Source organism: Haliotis asinina, chromosome 1 (assembly GCF_037392515.1).
Source record: "Haliotis asinina isolate JCU_RB_2024 chromosome 1, JCU_Hal_asi_v2, whole genome shotgun sequence".
NCBI classification, from domain to species: domain Eukaryota; kingdom Metazoa; phylum Mollusca; class Gastropoda; order Lepetellida; family Haliotidae; genus Haliotis; species Haliotis asinina.
Window position 1 is genome coordinate 63,871,078 of NC_090280.1, and position 21,896 is coordinate 63,892,973.

Genomic DNA, 21,896 nt, shown 5'->3' on the forward strand with positions numbered 1-21,896 from the left:
GTATATATATATATATGACCAGTAGTTCTGATACACATTTTAACATAGATTAATGCTTACTTCCATGTCAGTGACACTTGGGGTGCGTTCACATATGTTATTTCTGCTACAGCCGTTGCCTCATAAACGTGTTTCATTAAACAATTGCTGTTGAAATAGACACATATTGAAAGCAGATCATATTACTCCTTTACATTAGGGGAGAAGGCTGTTCTTCTTTGCATTTGTCTAAAAACACAAATGGCATGTATTGAACAAACGTTTCAACTCATCGGGAATGCACAGTGTTAACTGATATATATCTCCATCCTATTCTTTTTCACTCAGGGATGCATATTTACTAAGCTGTTTATGTGCAAAACACAATAAACACAGCATACCTTTCAATCATTTTCTGTAGAACGTTGGCAATTGGACGGTGGTCCAGGGATTTATGTTGAAAGACACACAAGAGTCCTGGGCCATGGATATTGTGCAGATGTACATATTCGTAACTGGTCATTTTGTGCTTTTCGTCAGTTCGTCATATACTCCTTTCAAGAACCAAGGTGTGTGGAAAAAGTCTCCATAATATGCTTGTTATTACACTGCAATAGTTTAGTGGGTATTTTTTTAATATAATCGTTAAGTTTTGCACTTGCACATCTCATACGCGAGGGACAATAAGTTTTCGTGTATATGAAGGGAAGACTATTGTATGTGCACTGTGGTTCATACTGAGGAATAAATGTCGTTGCTAAGAGTACATTTGATGGTAAAGCATTTCTTGTTTTGTTAATACGAATGAGAAATACCCTTTAGACATTAAATAAATGTCCCGTGATAGTTTCATGGTGTTGCGTAAAGTCGCAAGAATCAGCTTTTCTTGTTTAAGATACTGTGTTACGATTTCATATAAAAGTGAATGAAACAGCACCCTCTGGGATACTACTTGGAAGAAATGAACTATATCAACTGTTAAGCACGATGTCGCTCCGACTGGGCTCTTCCTTGATTTTTGTTGGTCATTCATCAGTGGGTAAGTGATATTTTTATCGGTCTGAAATTATAGCCGGAAAGGCAAGTTTATCTTTTGTACAGTTACTAGTCCCTAAAATTCAAGAACGGAAATTCAAAGCATCATTGAATCGGCCACGTGTCTGAAAAAATGCCTTTGTGTGTGACTGTCAGACAAAGTTGCTATAACATTGCACGTTTCCATTTCCTGACAGTACAAAACATGCATGACACGGTTGAGGACTGGACTTTACAGCACGAGGTGACTGTAATGTTCTTCCAAATACACACCTTTGAACAGAGTCTTGCTGGCTTAATAGAGAACACTCTCCAGAGGAATCGAATCGACATTTATCACAAATTGTTCAACTTTGTCATCTTCTGTGACGGTATCAAAAACTGCTTGCCACGCATCACAAACATTGTACGTATACGCCCAAAAGCACGTTTTACTTTCTTTTACACATTAATCGTTTATGTTTAATAGATTGGTTTTAATTGCAAGTAGTCATTCAGAGAGCATGTTTCGCTGTCTCATAATTGCATACTTACTTTATCATGAATATAATGTGCATTGATTATTTGTTCTTTCTGTCCCAGTCCTTAGCTAGTATACATTCACGATTTGCTCGTTCTGTCCCAGTCCTTAGCTAGTATACATTCACGATTTGCTCTTTCTGTCCTAGTCCTTAGCTAGTATACATTCACGATTTGCTCTTTCTGTCCCAGTCCTTAGCTAGTACACATTCACGAATTTGCTCTTTCTGTCCTAATCCTTAGCTAGTACACATTCACGATTTGCTCGTTCTGTCCTAGTCCTTAGCTAGTATACATTCACGATTTGCTCTTTCTGTGCCAGTCCTTAGCTAGTATACATTCACGATTTGCTCTTTCTGTCCCAGTCCTTAGCTAGTACACATTCACGATTTGCTCTTTCTGTCCTAGTCCTTAGCTAGTACACATTCACGATTTGCTCTTTCTTTCCCAGTCCTTAGCTAGTACACATTCACGATTTGCTCTTTCTGTCCTAGTCCTTAGCTAGTATACATTCACGATTTGCTCTTTCTGTCCTAATCCTTAGCTAGTACACATTCACGATTTGATCTTTCTGTCCCAGTCCTTAGCTAGTATACATTCACGATTTGCTCTTTCTGTCCTAGTCCTTAGCTAGTATACATTCACGATTTTTTCTTTCTGTCCCAGTCCTTAGCTAGTACACATTTCACGATTTGCTCTTTCTGTCCTAGTCCTTAGCTTGTACACATTCACGATTTGCTCTTTCTGTCCTAGTCCTTAGCTAGCATACATTCACGATTTGCTCTTTCTGTCCTAATCCTTAGCTAGTATACATTCACGATTTGCTCGTTCTGTCCTAGTCCTTAGCTAGCATACATTCACGATTTGCTCTTTCTGTCCTAATCCTTAGCTAGTATACATTCACGATTTGCTCTTTCTGTCCTAGTCCTTAGCTAGCATACATTCACGATTTGCTCTTTCTGTCCTAGTCCTTAGCTAGTATACATTCACGATTTGCACTTTCTCTCCTAGTCCTTAGCTAGTATGCATTCACGATTTGCTCTTTCTGTCCTAGTCCTTAGCTAGTACACATTCACGATTTGCTCTTTCTGTCCTAGTCCTTAGCTAGAATACATTCACGATTTGCTCTTTCTGTCCTAATCCTTAGCTAGTAAACATTCACGATTTGCTCTTTCTGTCCTAGTCCTTAGCTAGAATACATTCACGATCTGCTCTTTCTGTCCCAGTCCTTAGCTAGTATACATTCTCGATTTGCTCTTTCTGTCCCAGTCCTTAGCTAGTAAACATTCACGATCTGCTCTTTCTGTCCCAGTACTTAGCTAGTATACATTCACGATTTGCTCTTTCTGTCCCAGTACTTAGCTAGTATACATTCACGATTTGCTCTTTCTGTCCTAGTCCTCTAGAAAAGACAAGGAACATGGACAAGGAACGCTGCTACGTCATTTTTCGAAATGGCTTTTCCTCAATGTTGACCCACCATTGTTAGCAGAATTAGATACTGAGCTGGACAACATGGCCACAGCAGTCAAGGTGATTTGATTCCAATAAGAAAATATACCTTAAAGATTTTGAAAGACTAAAGCTGCATGAAAACCAACACTAACCGAGTATCATTATTTAACTGATAAACTATTTTTGTTACATCCGTTTCAGGAAAACAACACATCTGGTACCTCTACTGTAATAATCAGTACGCTCTTGTGGAAGCCCAATGGTCGAAAATGGTCACGAGTCGGCAACGTGACAAATAACGGGGAGATATCCGCCAACTTCGTTGCTCCTCTCTTTCCCAATACAGCATATATGTTGAATGGAAGAAAACTGAAAATCGCTGTTTTGGAAGTGAATAACTGCTACCTCTCTTAGATGCTTAACACATTTTTTTCATAATTTATATCACACAAAAGAGTTGCCATAAACGTACATTTCTCAAGAAATTGAGATGGTAATGTAGAATGCATTGTGGGGCCAAATATTTGGATACTAATTTACACGTCTCTCCTGCAGTGGAAACCATTTTGCAAGAAATCTGCAACGAATGGGTTGGATGTGTACACTCAGGTCTGCAAGGATTTATTTGACAGCCTTGGCGACTATCTCAATTTTACGTACGTCTTGATAATAACCATCCGTGTTGTTTTGTCAGTCTGATATTTCTCATTGCTACTACTTATTGCTACCACAGCAACTAAGCTTGTGGAGAGTGCTACTGAAGATAAACGTAACCATTGACTGTAATCATATTAAGTTGGTCCGTTCCCTTCAACTGTCACGAAATCGCATAATCATGTGTCGTAAAAATGACATTCCTCGTACACTGTTTTGTCCATGTTTTTTTTCGATTTCACCTCAGATATGAACTCATCGAACCCGCTGACCAGTCTTGGGGTGAATTGTCAGACACGTGGAGCGGTCTTCTTGGCATGGTAGAGCGAAATGTGAGGAAATAATATATTGACTCATTCTCTTTGCACACATAGATCTACCTGAACATTTAACATTCATCGATTTTCACTTCGTTCATTTCAGGTTGTATGTGACTGCAGAAGTACACAAGCAGAAAATATACAGTAACCAAATCTGTTTTGTAAACGTATATGATTCACGTGAACATTGCACATTAATTCCTTCCATTTCGTATATTTCAGGATGTCGACCTTTCTGGTATACCTTACGGAATTACCTTTAGGAGAAGCAAGAGCTTTGCTTTTCCTTATATTCTGTACAAATCAGAATGTGAAGTCGTCCATAGGAAACTGTCAACTAATGACAACCACTGGATGTTGTTGGTGTCTGTATTTAAATGGGAAGTGTATGTATGCGGACTGTTGACAATGGCATGGTGCATAGGACTGCATACATTGCTGGAACGATACAGTGTTGGAGGTCAACTTGATAATATTCTTTCATGTCCACCATCAACATCAGACCATGTCATGACGGCGCTTCTTGTACCGCTACGTCAAGGTACCCATCATCTGTCATTCAGATTTTAGGACAATGTTGGCTATTGCGTTAGATCAACGAAATTATAAATTATATTCAATTAAATACCACAACATATACACAATCTCAATATGATACTTGACATGTCCATACCTGGTAGTATAAAGTTCTACCCATTTTAGAAATACCTGTTATCGCTAGAACTATTTGTGAACTTCTTTTGATTGGTAAGTTTAACCACTGGAAACACTGCTTCCATAGGTTCCCAGCATCTCCCACAGAACACATCCGGCCGTATATTCTACGAAAGCTGGTGGTTGTTTTGCATCATCATTGTCGCAGTTTACACAGGAAACCTGGTTGCAATTATGTCAGTTGTGAAAGAAAAGATACCCTTCAATACGATTGAAGAACTGGCGGAAAATGATGACTTCAAGATTATCATTAATAAAGGATCGTCTCACGAAGATATCTACAAGGTCAGTAGCTCGAATTCTTTGAGAACTGTGGAACATTTGTTTATGCTTACTATTGGGCCACCTTGTTGTATTATGAGAAAGGCTCACTGAGGTAGGACATGAATGGGAACGTTCCTATTTGGAAGGGGCTAAACATCGAAACATTTACTGATAAACCTTTTTACACACTGTATAAAACAAATGTGAATATAACTGCGGCTTAGGCCCAGTGTCGACTACTTCTTTCAGCTGAGTTCCTATCCATTTTCAGTATTCTAATGACAGTGTACGTAAGAAAATTTGGACCAAGGTGTTGGAAACCAGATCTGCAAGCATCCAAAACTCACTGGACGAGGATCTTCACTATAAGATGCTCCTACAATCTGGCCACTACGCATACATAACTGGATCAGCCAATATTGATGGCATTGAGAAAACGGTTAATAATCTACGAAGAATGAAATGTGGCACTGGTCCAGAATATCTAAGTCTACCCTTTCCACTCAACTCGCCTCTTGTGGAGTTATTTGCAGACAAGTACGTGCGAAAGTAACAAATGTTACATATCCTAGGCGTCATTAACAAAGGGTCAAAAGACATTAAGGATATGTAAATGCATGTTTATCAAAAATAATAACTAAGAGTGTCCTCATAATGTTTAGTGACACCCAGACAAAAAGTTCAACTAGCACTAGCAAACATCAGTTCAATAGACCGGTGAGCATGCTGGCCACTCCATCCGCTCCACACCCTGCTGCCTGGGGAATTCCTTGACATAGGGGGCCTGGTGTTGTCGTCTTGCAGTAAAAGCCATGCGTAGCTTTCATAAATGGTACTGCTATAGCACTCAGGTGACGGTATCTGGTAAGATTATCGTCGCCCACATGCAGTGGGGTACATCCGTTAGAGGCTATCCCTATCCAAACCAAGACCGACACCCCGCCAAATCGGTTATGCGTGGCCGCAGTTACATCTGTAATTCGCTCTGCATTGTGGCGATAACTCCTCTGCCGACCATCCAAAGAGGGCAAACTGACTTCCAGTGTCCTTGATGCATATTCCATCTCGAATGCACCTGCCTGTGACGTGGCGTTAGTGCTGGAGGATCTGCAGGTCACCAACAGTGATGTCCTGTTGCCTTAAATGTCAATGAACCGAGCTCCTTCATGTCCTTACATTGAAGTGTAGTTCTGTCTGAAGATCTGCTGTCTTAATGAATCTGTTAGATTCCAATGCAGTGTTATTAATTTGCCTATCGTCTCGCACAGTTGAGACTCTGGGGCGACCTGGTCGACGTGTATATCCCACTGACCCACTGGTTTGAAATCTTTCCCACAGTCTACCAATGGCAATATGACTGACATTAATGCGGACAGCAACCTGCCGCTGAATTTGACCAGATTCCAAAAGGCCTATTGCTTGACCCCTTTCCGCAAGTGTCAAAAAACCGTATCACTCTAACCTGAACAGAGAACGACAGTGAAAAAGCATCACAGCTTGTCTACTGTCCTCCACTTTCCACGGATAGAACGGATTTAGGGGCGTTGGAGTTCCACGGTGACAGTTTGAAAGTAAAATATGTCGGGCATTACAGAACGCAATAATGCAACAATGGCATTTCAACGGCCTGTGATTTATATACTCTTATACTTCATTGTAAAACATTCAGTTGCATTTATTTCAAACAAAAACGAAGATTGTACAATCAATACACTCGCGTGTAAAAGAAACGTCCCCATACTAAAAAAACTATCATACATGAGGTCTAAGTGGCCATATACGTGAAGTAAGGTTGGGGCCTTGGGCGCACATCTCACAAACACACATTAACATTATATGTGAAGGAAAAACACCTGCTAAATGTCTTAAGCGGATTAAGACGACTTTCAGCGCCATAACTTCCCGCACGTGTAGAAAAGTACCCGCATGCATTTTGTATGTAAAACACTCGCTGAACTGTTCTCTGTCATCACTTATACCCGTATGACCAACAAATGATACCGCGATGAACATCAGAACTATGAGAACGATCAGCTGGTATGCTGGAGGTGGGAGCTATGTGCCCTCATACTGCACGAATCATGGGCGAACGAACAGTTGGAAGATTTGTCACACGCTTGAGACAATCTGGCAGGACAGCAGCCAGACCAAGGGTCACCACCCTGCAGGAAGACCACCATTTACAGGTGTTTCATCTAAGGAACTGATTTGTAACTGTGACGTCATCAGTCAAAGTCATCGAGTCAGCAGATGGACAGAAAGCTGATCGTGTACATGACATTCGGGCCTACCTGGCATGACGCTAACGCGTGAACGCGTGTTCGTCAGTAGAAGCAACGAAATTGGGGTGGAGATTTTTTTTCACAAATGAAAGCTGGTTCTAATTAACAGACCTGACGGTCGGGGATGTTACTGAGCAACTGTGGGACCAGCGTCGCATCCGAAGGCGTTTACCGCCTCCGTCGCCCAGGAATGCGTTGATTCAGCTCCTGCAATGGCTACAGGTACCACATCTAGTGATCATACGACTTGTCCACTCTGTGCGACGTCGCGTCGAGGCATGTCGTGTCGAGATTGCCAAACGCGTTACTAAAGATTTTCCTGTCTGTTGGAACTTTATATTAAGCAAGGTGTATGGTAGCATCCATCAACAGCTGTTTGTAAACTAAGCCTACAAACATTTTGAATCAAGCCTTATTTTTATGATAGGCTACCGAATTGTGAAATATAGTTTTTTTTATTGATATAGAGCCTTGAACATACGTATTTCGTTTGACACTGTTGTTTGAGAGAAAATACTATACACGGGGACGTTCCTTTGGCACGTGAGTGTAGTTTGACCCTTCAGTAATGACGCCGAGTATATCCGAATGATGGTATCCAGTAATACAATGTATATGCGTTGGTATACTTTGCTTTCATTTGTGAACTTTTTAGTAATTGTTTTCATATTTGCCTGTTCATGATTAAGTAAGTTGAAACAACCTAAACGAAAATAGTTGATGTGCACTAAATTACACACTGGTTACGTTGATAAACCCCAAAACAACGAAAAAAAGCACTGAATTGAAATCTTAATAGTTGGTCTTACAAATTTGCTTGTTATTGTTTTCAGACTTATTCGTCTGTACGATAACGGAGTGCAGGAAGCCTGGGCAAGAAAATGGTATACCTCAAAACCTGACAAGGATATACCTGCAAGGACAAAGGCTAGTATGAGTGACTTGAGGAGTGTGTGGGTCATGTGTGGATCAGGAATCGTTGGAGCTCTTATCATATTGGGGGTTGAACGTTTCCTCAACTACCATGCAAACAAAGACTGAACATTCTATGGAAAATGTGTGCGTATAACTGTGTTCAGGTTGTGTTAAATATTATATGTATGCTGCAAACGATGACTGATGTAATATTTAAACACCGGTAGAATTATCGAAAGATATTTCCAAGGTTTGTTTAACACGCCATTACAGTTATGTGGTTGGACACATTGTGTGTTATTCGTGACATTCACCTCAAAATAATTGTATCGGAATGCTTTAGATGTTCATTACCAGCCAAAGAATAATAAATATTTGATCATTTCCTTGAGTATGTTCACACAGGTATAAGTAATATGACTACAATCGAGAGGAATAATTGTAATTCACTGTAGCAGCCCCAGGCTTTCCATGCAAGGGTGAGTGTGTGGGTGCGTTTAGTTTTACGCCGCACTCAGCAATATTCCAGCTATATGGCTGTGAATAATCGAGTCTGGACCAGACAATCCAGTGATCAACAACATGAGCATCGACGTGCACAACTGGGAACCGATGACATGTGTCAACCAAGTCAGCGAGCCTGACCACCCGATCCCGTCAGTCGCCTCTCATGGGTTACTGAAGGCCTATTCTACCCCGGACAAAGATTTGAGAATTTTCTTGTACATGCACCTGTGTTTGATAAGAACAAACAATGAACTTAAGATTAGATTTGGCATAGCATTTTGGAGACAGTTCAGTAAAAATATTGTATGTCAAGTTACAGCTTCTTGTGCCCATTGAATTCGAATGCTTTAGCTGTTACCATGTTACACATGATTTTTTTCAGTTTAACCTTAGATACGACCAATGGAAATGGTTTGGGGCTTGATTTTATATGTGTATTAATCTCCATGTCTTGCTGAAACATAACTTACCTTTCTTGCCTTTTCCACTGTCGATGGAACCGATAACGTGATCGATAGGCAAAAGCAGGTCCTGTGTAAGGTCCTGTTTTGTTTTGCAATTGACCCATGTGATTCTATTATTTGCATGTAGTTTAACGTTGTATTCATAATCAAATTATGTGCGTACTTGTGGATCACAATCAAGTGTTGTGATTAGCATAGCATATGTTTCTCAATGCATTAATTGTTTGTACGCAGACAGTGATTTTCACGTTTAATATGACATGAAAGGCAGGAAGTGTTTTCCTCAATAATTTTAGATAAGGACAGATAGTAAAGACGCCGCATGAACAATGTCTCTGTTTTGCTAGCAACGCAGAGATAACAGCTATTCCAGAGTGTTTTCCTTATAGGCTGCGGTGCAAATCTGTTTTGCTTTTGATACACTTCAGCAAAGGGACATTAAAGTTTATATAAGCAGATAAAAGACATTCATATACTATCGTTTCTATATAAATAGATGTGCATTTCCAGATTCTGTAGAAGTGATATGGTAGTATGTGTTAATCGTGAAATTAATATTCTAACACTTGGATGATTATAATAGTATGGCGTCAGGTATTTTAATCTTACAGTCGTATAGTGTATTGAGCAAACAATGAAAAAGTTAGAATACATCACAATACAGATTTCTAATAAAATGCAACTGAGTCAAAATCTAAGGAAATGGTTAATAAACATGAAATATGAACTAACCTGTGTATTGGCGTTTGCAGTAAAACCTGATGTACTAAATGAAGCTTGTTCACACTGAAAGCAGTCAGGCACGAAGTTGCTATCGTGAATGTAGGTCTGATGTTTTCACATAACTACGATGTCTATAGGCAGATGTATAAATCTCCAGTGTAATTCAGTGTTAGGCTATGTGTGATTTCTGTCAGCACAAAAAAACAGGACTTTCTCTTTAGCCGGATGTCATCAAGGAAAACGACCACTCAAGGAAATCAACTTTGGACCGGTATCAAAAAAGGTGTGCCGCTAAAGTACTTTTGCCTGTGAACATACATGATATGAAATGTGACCCGCATGTGATCCACACTCAAAACTCGAAAAATTGTGACCCAATATAATCACCTAATCAATGGATATACAAATGAGAAAAAAACACTGTGGTAACAGTGTGTTATATACTGTCAGGTCTGGTGATGTTTATTCAATATGTATAATGACATTGGGATCAGGTTTTGCAGCACTGGCAGAGCATGAAATGCCGTCTAAAACTGATTAAAAGGTTTCTGAAGAAGGTCAGAAAAACAGCGATACACTTATCTCAAACGTTGTAGAAAATACTCCACTTACTTAAGAAAACAATAACCTATTGAGATATTGTATCCAAGTCGGTAGATCTTAGGTTGTTGATATCTTGCTCGGCGCATGAGAACGCATCCCTCCATTCAGTGTGTTCAAATATAAGGCCGCTTGAGAACAAATCTTATTTAATTTCACAAAATAAATCACTTAATATGACAATGCTTGTTATATGTTTTTAAGTGAAACAATGGGGTTGGAGTCACTCTCAGTAACAGCAGAATATTTAGCTGCCATTCTCTGTCCTGTCAGTGGCAGCAGTATTGGCCGTTCTCAATGTTGTCAGTGGCAGCAGTAACGGCCATTCTCAGTGTTGTCAGTGGCAGCTGTAGCTGCCGTTCTCAGTGTTGTCAGTGGCAGCTGTAGCTGCCGTTCTCAGTGTCGTTCTTGAACGATATAACCTTGATGAAACACCCTCTTGAACGGAGTGGCATGGTGCTGTTTGAAATCCTTATGAAAGGACCACGCTATTGTAAGTGAAATCTTGTGAAATCTAAACACCAAAGACTCGAGCTGGTGATATATTGTTCGAAATGGAAGTTGCAAAGAAGAAATCATCCCTTTTCTGAAGAGTGTAATGTCTACTGTGCTTAAGTGAGATAGTGATTTTTTTATTCTATGATGTAATTCTATTATTTAGTGCTATAATGTATCATAACTTATCTGTCCTACACAGTGCTTGCGTTGGGACTGTTGTATAATAAATTGTTAATAATATGAACAATCTACATATTTTCTGCTTTACATATGGATCTCATTTTGTACATTGAATTTCGTGTTGAGTGATTGATCTAAGATTTAAAGTCACATCAGAAATATCGTGACTAAAACTAGTTGTAAATTCTATTCTTAATACATGCATACATATGACTTATTAAACGAAGGACACTAAACATAATCGATTACCACAAAATGAGTTACAACTAGCTAAACCCCCTTGCAAAAAAAGTATTATGCTTTTTTGAAATTTCAAAATAACTTTAAGACACAAATGGAAATCTACATAGCAGTGATATGTGCAGTATAGAGGTGGATACAATACGATAGGACTAGATATTTGTGTAACGCCGATATCCAGTTAGTTCAACTGCTCAAGGGCGCTTTGCTATTTCCCTAGATCATTGCATGTCCATCACAACGGCACATAGTATTTTCAATATCAGCTCTCTGGGGATCATACTCTTGCATTCTACCACACCCACCGAGGTAATGTGGCTTTCCCATCCTTACGAGGTACCCTTTCACAGCTGTGTGGACTGGGACAGACAGTCACAGTACTTTGTCCATGTTGCACGTGCAGAACTTCGGTATATAGCAGACGTTATTGCACGTCCCACATTAAGTAACACATTAAGATAAAGGATACATAGGCGCCGGGGTGAACGATAGGCCTCGGTTTGTGTTCATGTGGTTCATCTATACGGCGCGGGTGGCGTAATGGTAGGGGGTGCCATGTGTGGTGATGAAAAAACGGATTTGGTTATAATCCAGGGAAATCTCAACACAAACGAATACAGGCTTCAACTCTTGGAACCAGCTGCACAGCCATTCTTGAACAATCGACCACGGGGAACGTTGTTTCAGCTTGACAACACAAGACACCACACTTCAAGAGCCACTCAAGATGTGTAAAATGTCCAAAATGGTAAATAATGACTCGGGTCACAAGCAATATTGACATTTGAATTATCACTTAATTAAAGTCTGCCTGAAAATATCATTGTTATTTTTCGCATAACGACCAAAATGGTAAATAATGCTTTCCAAAAATCGTACATCATTCCCTAGCAATGTTTAGATATTGAAATGTGCATGAAGCATTGATATATATACAAATATATGCTCTGAGTAGCTACCATATTATGTATTTTACTTAAATCTGAAAATAACCTATACGTTATTTTGCAAGGTAGTTTAGTATATATCTTTAAAAGTAGAAAACTATTTGTGGACAATACAAATTGATCGTCAACAACTGAAGGTAGATCACCATACTATGAACCATGGAGACTTACGGGATATTTGCTTCCTGCATAGGCCCTGGCTGGGTTTACATCATCACATCAGCTCTTAGCAGCTTAGGCAAATTTGGGTAGGTACTAAAATCGTTTTACATTTAATGCACACTCAAGAAATATTTTCCTTTGATATAAGAGCTGTAGCACTTTATCACTGGAATGAAAGACACAAGATTAGTAACTAGATATTTAGTGTGACTGATGGACGGTATTAGTATGGTTTAACCTACGCGTAGCAACTAGGCAGCTGGAAACTGACTTCATACATTTGAAGAATGCGCAGAATCGACCTCAAGTGTTCACTCAACGGTCCAAAGCTTCAATCACAAGGCTAACATACCGCAACTATACTTATTCACATACAAGAGCTTTACAAATACACATTGCACTGTTCCAGATTCATTCGGCTCTTTGATAACGGCTTGCTGGAAACCTGGGCTAGAAAATGACCCAAGGCTGAACAGAATGAAAATGTGCGCAGTGTGTCGAAACTCGAAACTTTACGTGAGCGAGTTGCTGACTGTCTATCTTATATCTGTACCAGGAATTACAGTAGCCTTTACAACACTAGGAGTTGAGTATATCCATAACTACGTAAAAGCAAGGACTGGTTGGGTTTTTTAAATTTTTATTGTTGGTGCAGGTGGGCGACTATATGGCTCAGCTTGTATGATATACGACGATATGGCCAAGACAGTATGACAGATTTACTTCAACAGTATGAACAGAATCAGTGTTTTGAAGTTTTTCTCAAAGCAGTATATCTGCCACCGTTATTAGTCGTAATCTATCATAAAATAAAAGATGTTTTTATGTCCTCGAGAGTAGGTACTCAGTTTTCCTTGCTTTGTTTGTGACTGGAACTACAGATGTATGCAATAGCCTCAGATGAAACAACTCAAAACATGAGTTGGCATCAAATCCTTCAAAATAAGAATTTTACAACAATACATGAGCATTCAAAATTGGTTATCTGTGGTTTAACGCTGCGCCGATGTACAATCGTTAAATAATTGAATAAACAATCTGGACCAGCCAATCCAGTGACAACAATATTGACAGCAACGAACTGAAAGTGATACAGTGGCAATATGTTGACAATGGCCATTGTACTAGTGATGAGGATTTCAAATGGAGATTAACAGGAATTAAGCCATATATATCTTGTCATTAGACCTGCCCTAATGCTAAAATGTATTCTTCCCATTATATGACTCCAAAATGGCAACTGCTGTCCGAGTGTGTATCTACACAAGTATCTACAATCCTTCCCACAACTGTGGAAGGTAAATTGCAGAATGGTGCACAGTAAATGTAAACTACTCAAGATCAAATCACTTTCATCAATCGATTAACCTTCGTCAAAATACTGGTATCAAATATACATGAGTTAATGCACTGACAAGAGCTCACGTCAATGGCATTGTACACTTTGTGTGAATCCTACGATCGACTCTGGAAATTCTTGTTGACATTTGTATGACATCCTGTTTTATTTGAAATTCATTTGGAAGATTCGGAACTCCTCAAGGCAGTATGTATATGTGTTGTGCTATAAGTTAAAAATAAGAAGAACATGATGGTAAACAATTGTAAGATGAAAAGATTTAATGCGGAAAACGGAAGATAATCGAACCACTAAAACATTCCCAGTCATTGTTGTGTTATGAGAATTATACAAAATCTTAACGATATTCTTCATAGGTACAAAGAAAGTTCACTTGGCAAATGACAACATGTCTGCGCATTTTAAGCCGTGTTATATAGCTACATCCTATAGCTCTTCACATTCTGTGAATAATGATGAATTGTGTTCTCCTGTCATTACTTCCATGGGTTGTGATAACAATACGCCTACAACATATGTCATATTTAGGATTTCACTTTCTCAGTAAAGTACAAATTCTAGTACTTTTTGGGTTGAGTGCCATCCAGGATTCGAACCCGCATCCTCAGAGTCAGCCGTCTAACCCGCTCAGCCACCGCGACTTCCACAAAAATGCTAGTCGGACAACTGGTAGTCTAAACTGGGTACTTTGTGTACCCCTCTGATGAGTGTAAATTGGCACAGCTCCCACGGCCGAAAGCTATGATTACACGATGCCATTTAGAAAGTGGTCAAATGCAACATATGTCATATTTGGGACGGTCTAGGCGGTTGACTTTGTGCTGGCGATTAGGTGCCTGACTCTGAGAGTGCGGGTTCGAACCCCGGATGGGACTCAACCAAAAAAAGCACTAGAATTTGTACTTTACAAAGAAAGTGAAAGGCGTATAACAATACGCCTACACCCTATAGTGACGAGGCCGACGCCATCTCCCGCACACCATCGTAGCTGTCCAGTTTAGATCTGGACTCTACACCACGATAGATATTCTATCCTTGGCGACATAGCCGGGTGGTTTTCATCTCCCGCTATCGGCTCCTCGTGATTCTGCCATTATCGACCTTCGATGTGCCCGAGCTGCCATTGTGTTAGCTTGGTATGGATACATCACCCGAGTAATGTTTTCATATAAACATAACGTCATATATGAATGAATGGCACTGAAGACGAGTACGTGAATGAGTTTAACTTTACGTCGCACTCAACAATATTCCAGGTATATGGCATCGGTCTTCATATAATCCAGTCCGGGCATGACAGACCAGCGATGAACAGTTTGAGCATCGATCAGCGCTATTGGGAACCGATGACATGTGTCAACCACGTCAGTGAGCCTGACCACCTAGTCCCGTTAGTCGCCTCCTATGACAAGCATACGTTACCGAGGACCAATATTCCAACCCGGACCTTCACCGGTATGAGATTGCGTTTCGATGAACATTTAAATGTGTTCGTTTTGTGCCAAACCGTTTTGACACGTATCCCAAAGCCTGACTTGTACCCATGTTGTGTATAACAAATGTGAGTGAGTTTAGAATTACGCCGCTTTTAACGACAGTCCAGCAATATCACGGCGCGGGAGACCAGAAATATACTTCACACATTTTACCCATGTGGGGAATCTAACCCGTGACGCTTGAGGAGCGTTTTTAAAGGGTGCCAAAGGACCAAAATAATACACTTGCCTTTTCCCAAACACCCGATCTTATCTTCATTAATTTATAAGTCATGATCGTATGCTCTTCATGTAGCGAGTATCATACAATTGGCACTGATATGGTTCTTACGAATATGGAAAGTGAGTGAATTAGTTAAGATCTAGAGTTAACTCGGCATTATTTCACCCATATAGTGACTGTGTTGTTTGTTTATCAAACCCTGTGTCGATGTTTTCATCATTTTTACATGTCAGAGTTTTAACTATTAGATACCTCCAGAATAAGCATAATATGGAACCCTTTCCATGTTATAATAATGGTATTAATAATAGCGCACATGCATGAAACGCTTCTATTCCATTTACTGCTGGGTGAACAGTGGCAATTTTGAACAAAGTCACTTGTCGAAGGTGAGACCAAATGTGTCACGTGTTGGACTGAAATGCCAAACCCGGTCACTAGTCCGAGGACTCTCTGTGCCGTTTTCGTGGTGTCAGCATGACCACACAAACTTAATACCTACCTACATTCATTCTTAAACCTGTATAACCTGTATCTATTGAACGATATCAATATATATATTTTACCACTCTTGACCAAATTGAGAAATGTAATTTTCTTTTGACATGCTCTATAATCTTACTGGAGTCGTGTATCCAAATAATATTCTGGCTTGTTGATTCCAACTAATCTTCTTGTCATGCTTCTTCTCACTGTGCATCTGCATTTATACTTCCCGACTGGGACATTTGATTTCCAATGAAACCATGGAAATGCGGTCTTTGCCAACATCCTGCTGTTGTTTTATAGATTGAAAAGGCCATTTCGATATGCTACCTGACAGCATAACGCGAGTTTATCCAAGAGGGAATTGAACTGAAAGCTAAGGTGATGACATGAAGTTTAAACATCTCCGCACAGAGTATTTTTTTTTCTTATTTATATATTTTTTTCACTTATTAATACACTTTTGCTAGGATGTGACACAGACCCAAGCAAGTAACACGTGCTTTCAAAACTAATTAGTTAAAGCAGGAGTAACAACATTTTAAATATAATTACTATCTGCAGACCATAGATTAATTTCACATGTTACCGTTCTTACCCCACATAGTCCCACCTATTTCATTTCCGTATTAATTTTGTACCCATCCAAGCTTTTGAACAGCATTTGTCTCTTTGATTTTATAATTTCGTAGCGTTAATCCACTTTATTTAGGGAGAGATGTAATTATGTCCCCATTAACTTTGTCTGGTTTCCCATTCCAAATAAATCTAAAACATGATGTTGAGGACATGAGCGTGTAGAAACTATATTTAATTAGGAAGGAGGAGTGATTTAAAAGCTCTTTATTCTAAAGGGACTGAGTGAACATGCTGACTAGATATCTTTCGTCATTTGAGACAATTTATCAGAATATTTTTTCAACTTTATTATTAGAATCTGTCAGAATGACTACCTAAAAGTGGTAATTCAGTGTGGGACCAGTGAAATTTAAGTCATCATTTTAGTCTTCTCTTTCTTATCCTGTCCAAAATAGCTTTGTTTATGTCTCATTATTAATGTTCAGCCCAGAGAATCTGGCAAAGAATGTATTCAAAGCAGCATAAAGACCTCTTTCAGAACCATCCAGTTCAGAACCATCCAGTTCAGAACCATCCAGTTCAGAACCATCCAGTTCAGAACCATCCAGTTCAGAACCATCCAGTTCAGAACCATCAACGTGTCAAAAACCTTCTCAAAGTCAGTCAACATGAGTAGTCCAGGGATTTCATATGTTTCGGTAAGTTCCAGTAGGTCATAAATTTAGTGATTTCTCCCATGTATCTTGCAGTTATGAAATACGTTTGGTCTTCATTGATAATATTTTGGAGAAAAGGTTTAATTCTGTTGGCAATGGCTGCCACAGCAATCTTGAAAAGTATATTTAGAAGCGAGATGGGTCGCCAGTTCTTTTAAAACCTAGGAAACCGATAAATTTCCAGTCCGAAAAGCACTGTCGGAGATTTATTCAAGAATTCGCGAAGATCATTCCAAGATTTATTTTTAAATTGAAGCTCGTTAATTCGCCTTCTATAGTAGTTGTTTGTTCATGAATTAGTTTTGGTGTGGCAATATCATTTAAAAGTTCATCTATATCTAAAGGACTTATACCTTATTGTGTATGTAGTTTTGCATAATCAGACTTCACTTCTTTTGATAGAGTATCAAAGTCATATAGGACTGTGTCATCACCTGTATCTAATTCTACAAAGGATTTATTTCAGAAATGTCTGGCTTCGTTTCAAGAAATATTATTGTTGGTTTTTCGCCCTGTTCTATCCATGTAGCCTTTGATCTTATTAGCATCATCTAGTTTCCTTCCATTGATGCCATCTAATGTAAATCAGTCCTAAATGTATTAATTTCTTTTAGTACATCATTTTTTGCCATGTCTGTATCTGATTTATCTACTCTTACTTCCAGGGAGGATAATTGTAATTTCAACTTGTTTTCTTTATGCAGCATAATTTTCTTTTGAGCTGAGGCATGATAAATTGTCTTTCCTCTAAACGTTAATAGTGGAGATCCCCATAGTAACCGATCCTCAATACAACATGACAAGTCATGGTCCTTATTTTCATTACCGATTTTATATTGATCAAGTGTAGATATTGTTGTGGATTTTATCGTTTCCACATGTTTTCTATCATGCACTAAAGAAGTGGTAAATTTCCAGAAGCCTCGGCCATGAGGCATATTTGAAAGTGAGAGTAATAATTCTGTGAGGGAGTGATCATATACGATACTAGGCGATATATCACTATCATATATCATATCATATATGATAGCATTTGCTGTGAGGTTTAAAAGAAGCCAAGTCTAGCTTGTTTGAAAGGAGTTGGCTCTCCGTCTTTCACCAAACGTTTGTTCACACCAAGCGTCTTTAAGATCCAGATCTTCCATTAGGTCTAATGCTGTTTGTCTGGTCTTAGGATTGTTAATGTGTTTGTATATGTCTGTTGATTTTTCTATACTTGCAAAGCAAGCAGATGTGTATGCACACGTGTGTACACACGGGTGCACGATCAATCACACGATCACGCCGTTGTGTTGGTTCAGCTATCTGAAATGCCAAGTTAAACATCGTGGGATAAAATCATGGAGAACGTACGGATCGTCCTGTGCAATGAAGAATACAATATCTGAAACATATAGCTGCCACACTAAATCAGACTTATGAGTGAGTGAGTGAGTTTAGTTTTACGCCGCACTCAGCAATATTACCGCTATTTGGCGTGCTATTTGGTCTGTAAATAATCGAGTCTGAACCAGACAATCCAGTGATCAACAACATGAGCATCGAACTGCGCATTTCGAAACGATGACATGTGGCAACCAAGTCAGTGAGCCTGACCACCCGATCCCGTTAGTCGCCTCTTACGACAAGCTGAGTCGCCTTTTATGGCAAGCATGGGTTGCTGAAGGTCTATTCTACCCCGGGACCTTCACGGGTATCATACTTATGACTCTGTATCATGTCTCATTCATGTTGATACTCATCAATATTTGTGATGGATGTAAAGTGCGAAAACACTATGCGACAATCGTATAGTTCGAGCTGGGTGTGAGGAAACCTCAAAACGATACATATGGTTGTCGCAGCAAAATGAAACATGAAAATACTATCAGAAAATGATATCAACATTTTGTTTTGATATTCAGATTCCAGGAAATATACATGTATTTCATGCACACCGTCAGTGAAGGCAGCTTGCGCCATATAGCAATTAGAACACGTCAGCTCTACAGTATATCAAACCTAGATCATCTAGCATAGATTCCAGTAAATCTGTGCAAAACGTCCAGCAACTGTGAAAATCATATGAACTGAAAATGACACATTCTTGACATATTAGGCAAAGGAATCACTGTCTCAGGTAATGCGACGGAAGACACCTTTCTCTCAAAAGGGACACAAGAACACTAGATATACTAGTATATAGATATACTAGATATAACTAGATATACGTAATACATGTATCATATGATTAATATAATGTTGGATTATATTTTCTCGGGAGTGTACGGATTCTAGTACATTGTGACAGTCCCAATCGAGATGCGAACCCAAACTCTAAGAGAGGGACACCAAATCTTCAGCAAACAAAGTCGGCGATCTCACACACTTGGCCATCTGTTGAATTCTGAGAACGAGTAGTCAGGATCATAAACTTTATAAACCTCTCTGGCCCCCGTAAATTGAGGAAGGATGACAATATATTGGTGAACAACTTTTTTATTGCTGTGAGAGCTACGTTTCGGTGTACGTCCCAACAGCGTTATCAAGTACGTGATGAACAGCATGATGATAGGGGAACATGTATACAAGTCAGAAGTCAGAGGAGATGTTTTAGAGGGTGGAGGTCAGTGGTGAGGTCTTGCCTGGTGGAGCAGATGTTATAGACTCGACGTTCTATGATGGATCTGCTCCACCAGGCAACATCTAAACAATAAAGAGAACTTCAACAACACACAGAAATCCACAGTCTGCACCCTTTGTCATCAGCCTCTCATGCTACGGCATTGTCCAGAGACTCCTAAAAACAAGCCAAGATAGATGTGGTTTTCAAAAGAAACAACAGCAGCATCCTTGACACCACGAAAACCACCTACCACCCAGACACAAGAACCAGTGGGATAGGTTTACCATACAATAGTGGATACACCTACGAAGGTGAGGCCTCAAGACCTTCCCAAACCCGCATAAAAGAGCATCAGACTTCGTAATCCTAACTTGCCTCAAAATCAGTCCTATCAGATCGCATCAAAGACAACCCAACCACGGTATCCAGTGGGACTGAATCCAAACCCCAACTTCAAAGACTTTTAAACTCAGGAAACATCAAGAAGCCATCTACATCAAAAGACTCGAGCCAACAATCAACCGTGACTAAGGCTATACCTCCAGCATACCATCAACTCATCAAAGATGCTCTTCAGTGATATCTCCAACCCCCACACCCAACCCCCCTTTAGTATACATCCTCATCCTTGATATCCTCAGCTTATGTGTACCACTGGATTACATGTGTTTTAGCAGGCTTCCTTTTATAAGTCCATGTGTTGTTATACTGTCTGGCTTCCTATTCCTATTGTAGTACACAAACATCTGCTCTAACTTGTATATACTCCTCTGTTCTCATGGCGAGTATCATTTGCTTGATAACGGTGTTAGAACCTATACCGAAACGTCGCTGTCATAGCAATAAAGAAGTTGTTCATCCATATATTAACATCTTTCCTTACTCTCACAATGCCTTTTAGAAAATGTTAAAATGAGACATAGCATGTCGTCTGCAAAATCTATGCTATGAATAGATTGTACTATGAGAGAGAGAGAGAGAGAGAGAGAGAGAGAGAGAGAGAGAGAGGAGAGAGAGATCTGCTAGGCCTGAATATGGTGGTTAGATATACTCGCCATCCTTTGACACCCTTGTGGTCAAACGTTAGCGAGTCATGCCTGTGATTAGTGCAAAGCGTATAACATTTGTCGCTGAATACGATGCTGTATAAATAAATAAGATGTCAGCATCTTTGCACTACTGGTACAAGGAGCCTAAAACCACGCTCATTAATTCCCTCGCTACAATAGGATACAAAAGATACGATCAAACATTCATAGAGCATTAAAATGTATTTTAATTTAGAAAGAAATGTTTTGAGTGCAGTGTCTTATATGGTGCAACACGTCATATGAAGTAACTGGAATAGCCTACAAGTCGCTTAGTCTAAAACATTTTATCATCTGTGTAGACTCGTAAATGATGACATTGACCGATTAACACCTGCCTTTAAAATGCATCATGATTCTGTATGATTAGCTTGTAAAACAATAATTCAATCATTGTTTATGCCAAACATTAGTGTCTAGTGTTCTACTCAAAGAAGTCAAAGAATTTCCAACTCATTCCTATTACTTTACATGATCTCTGTGGCCACTATGTGTCCCTATACTAGAGAACAGTATTGTATACCTTGGCATGCTACGACATACAGCGTGTATTGTGCCTCTGTGTTTTTTTCGATGCTTGTGATGTTTATGTTCGTTTACAGAGGCTGTTCCATCAAGTTTTGTTTGTTCGGCAGTTGAGGAAACATTCGACTCCCATTGTAAGTAAGGCTACTGTAATTCCTGATCCACACATGACCCATACACTCCGCAAGCTGCTGATATCTATCTCCGGCCTTGCTGGTATATATTCCGCACGCTGTGTTCTGTACCACCTTCTTAACAAGGCGTCCAATACACCGGTATCATAAAGACGAATGAGTCTGAAAATAAAAAGGATTTGTCATTCGATTGTACAATATCTGATTCAACGTTTTCGTAATTCAT

General features: G+C 39.4%; 1 protein-coding gene across 1 annotated transcript; it reads left to right on the forward strand.

The window, feature by feature from the left end:
• The first annotated feature begins 1,267 nt into the window (after positions 1 to 1,267).
• LOC137281915 (glutamate receptor ionotropic, kainate glr-3-like) lies at positions 1,268 to 8,263 on the forward strand. The gene is made up of 9 exons (XM_067813637.1): positions 1,268 to 1,420; positions 2,932 to 3,066; positions 3,190 to 3,378; positions 3,544 to 3,644; positions 3,890 to 3,974; positions 4,185 to 4,503; positions 4,744 to 4,961; positions 5,212 to 5,477; positions 8,056 to 8,263. The coding sequence occupies exons 1-9, from the start codon at positions 1,268 to 1,270 to the stop codon at positions 8,261 to 8,263; spliced, it is 1,674 nt and encodes a 557-aa protein (XP_067669738.1).
• Positions 8,264 to 21,896: the final 13,633 nt, after the last annotated feature.

Bases quoted from the DNA above. Each gene is read 5' to 3' on its own strand.
- LOC137281915 (XM_067813637.1), top strand. From the start codon at position 1,268: ATGTTCTTCCAAATACACACCTTTGAACAGAGTCTTGCTGGCTTAATA. The intron at 3,975-4,184 runs GTGAGGAAATAA...CGTATATTTCAG, and splicing joins TTGGCATGGTAGAGCGAAAT to GATGTCGACCTTTCTGGTAT. The intron at 4,504-4,743 runs GTACCCATCATC...CTGCTTCCATAG, and splicing joins TCTTGTACCGCTACGTCAAG to GTTCCCAGCATCTCCCACAG.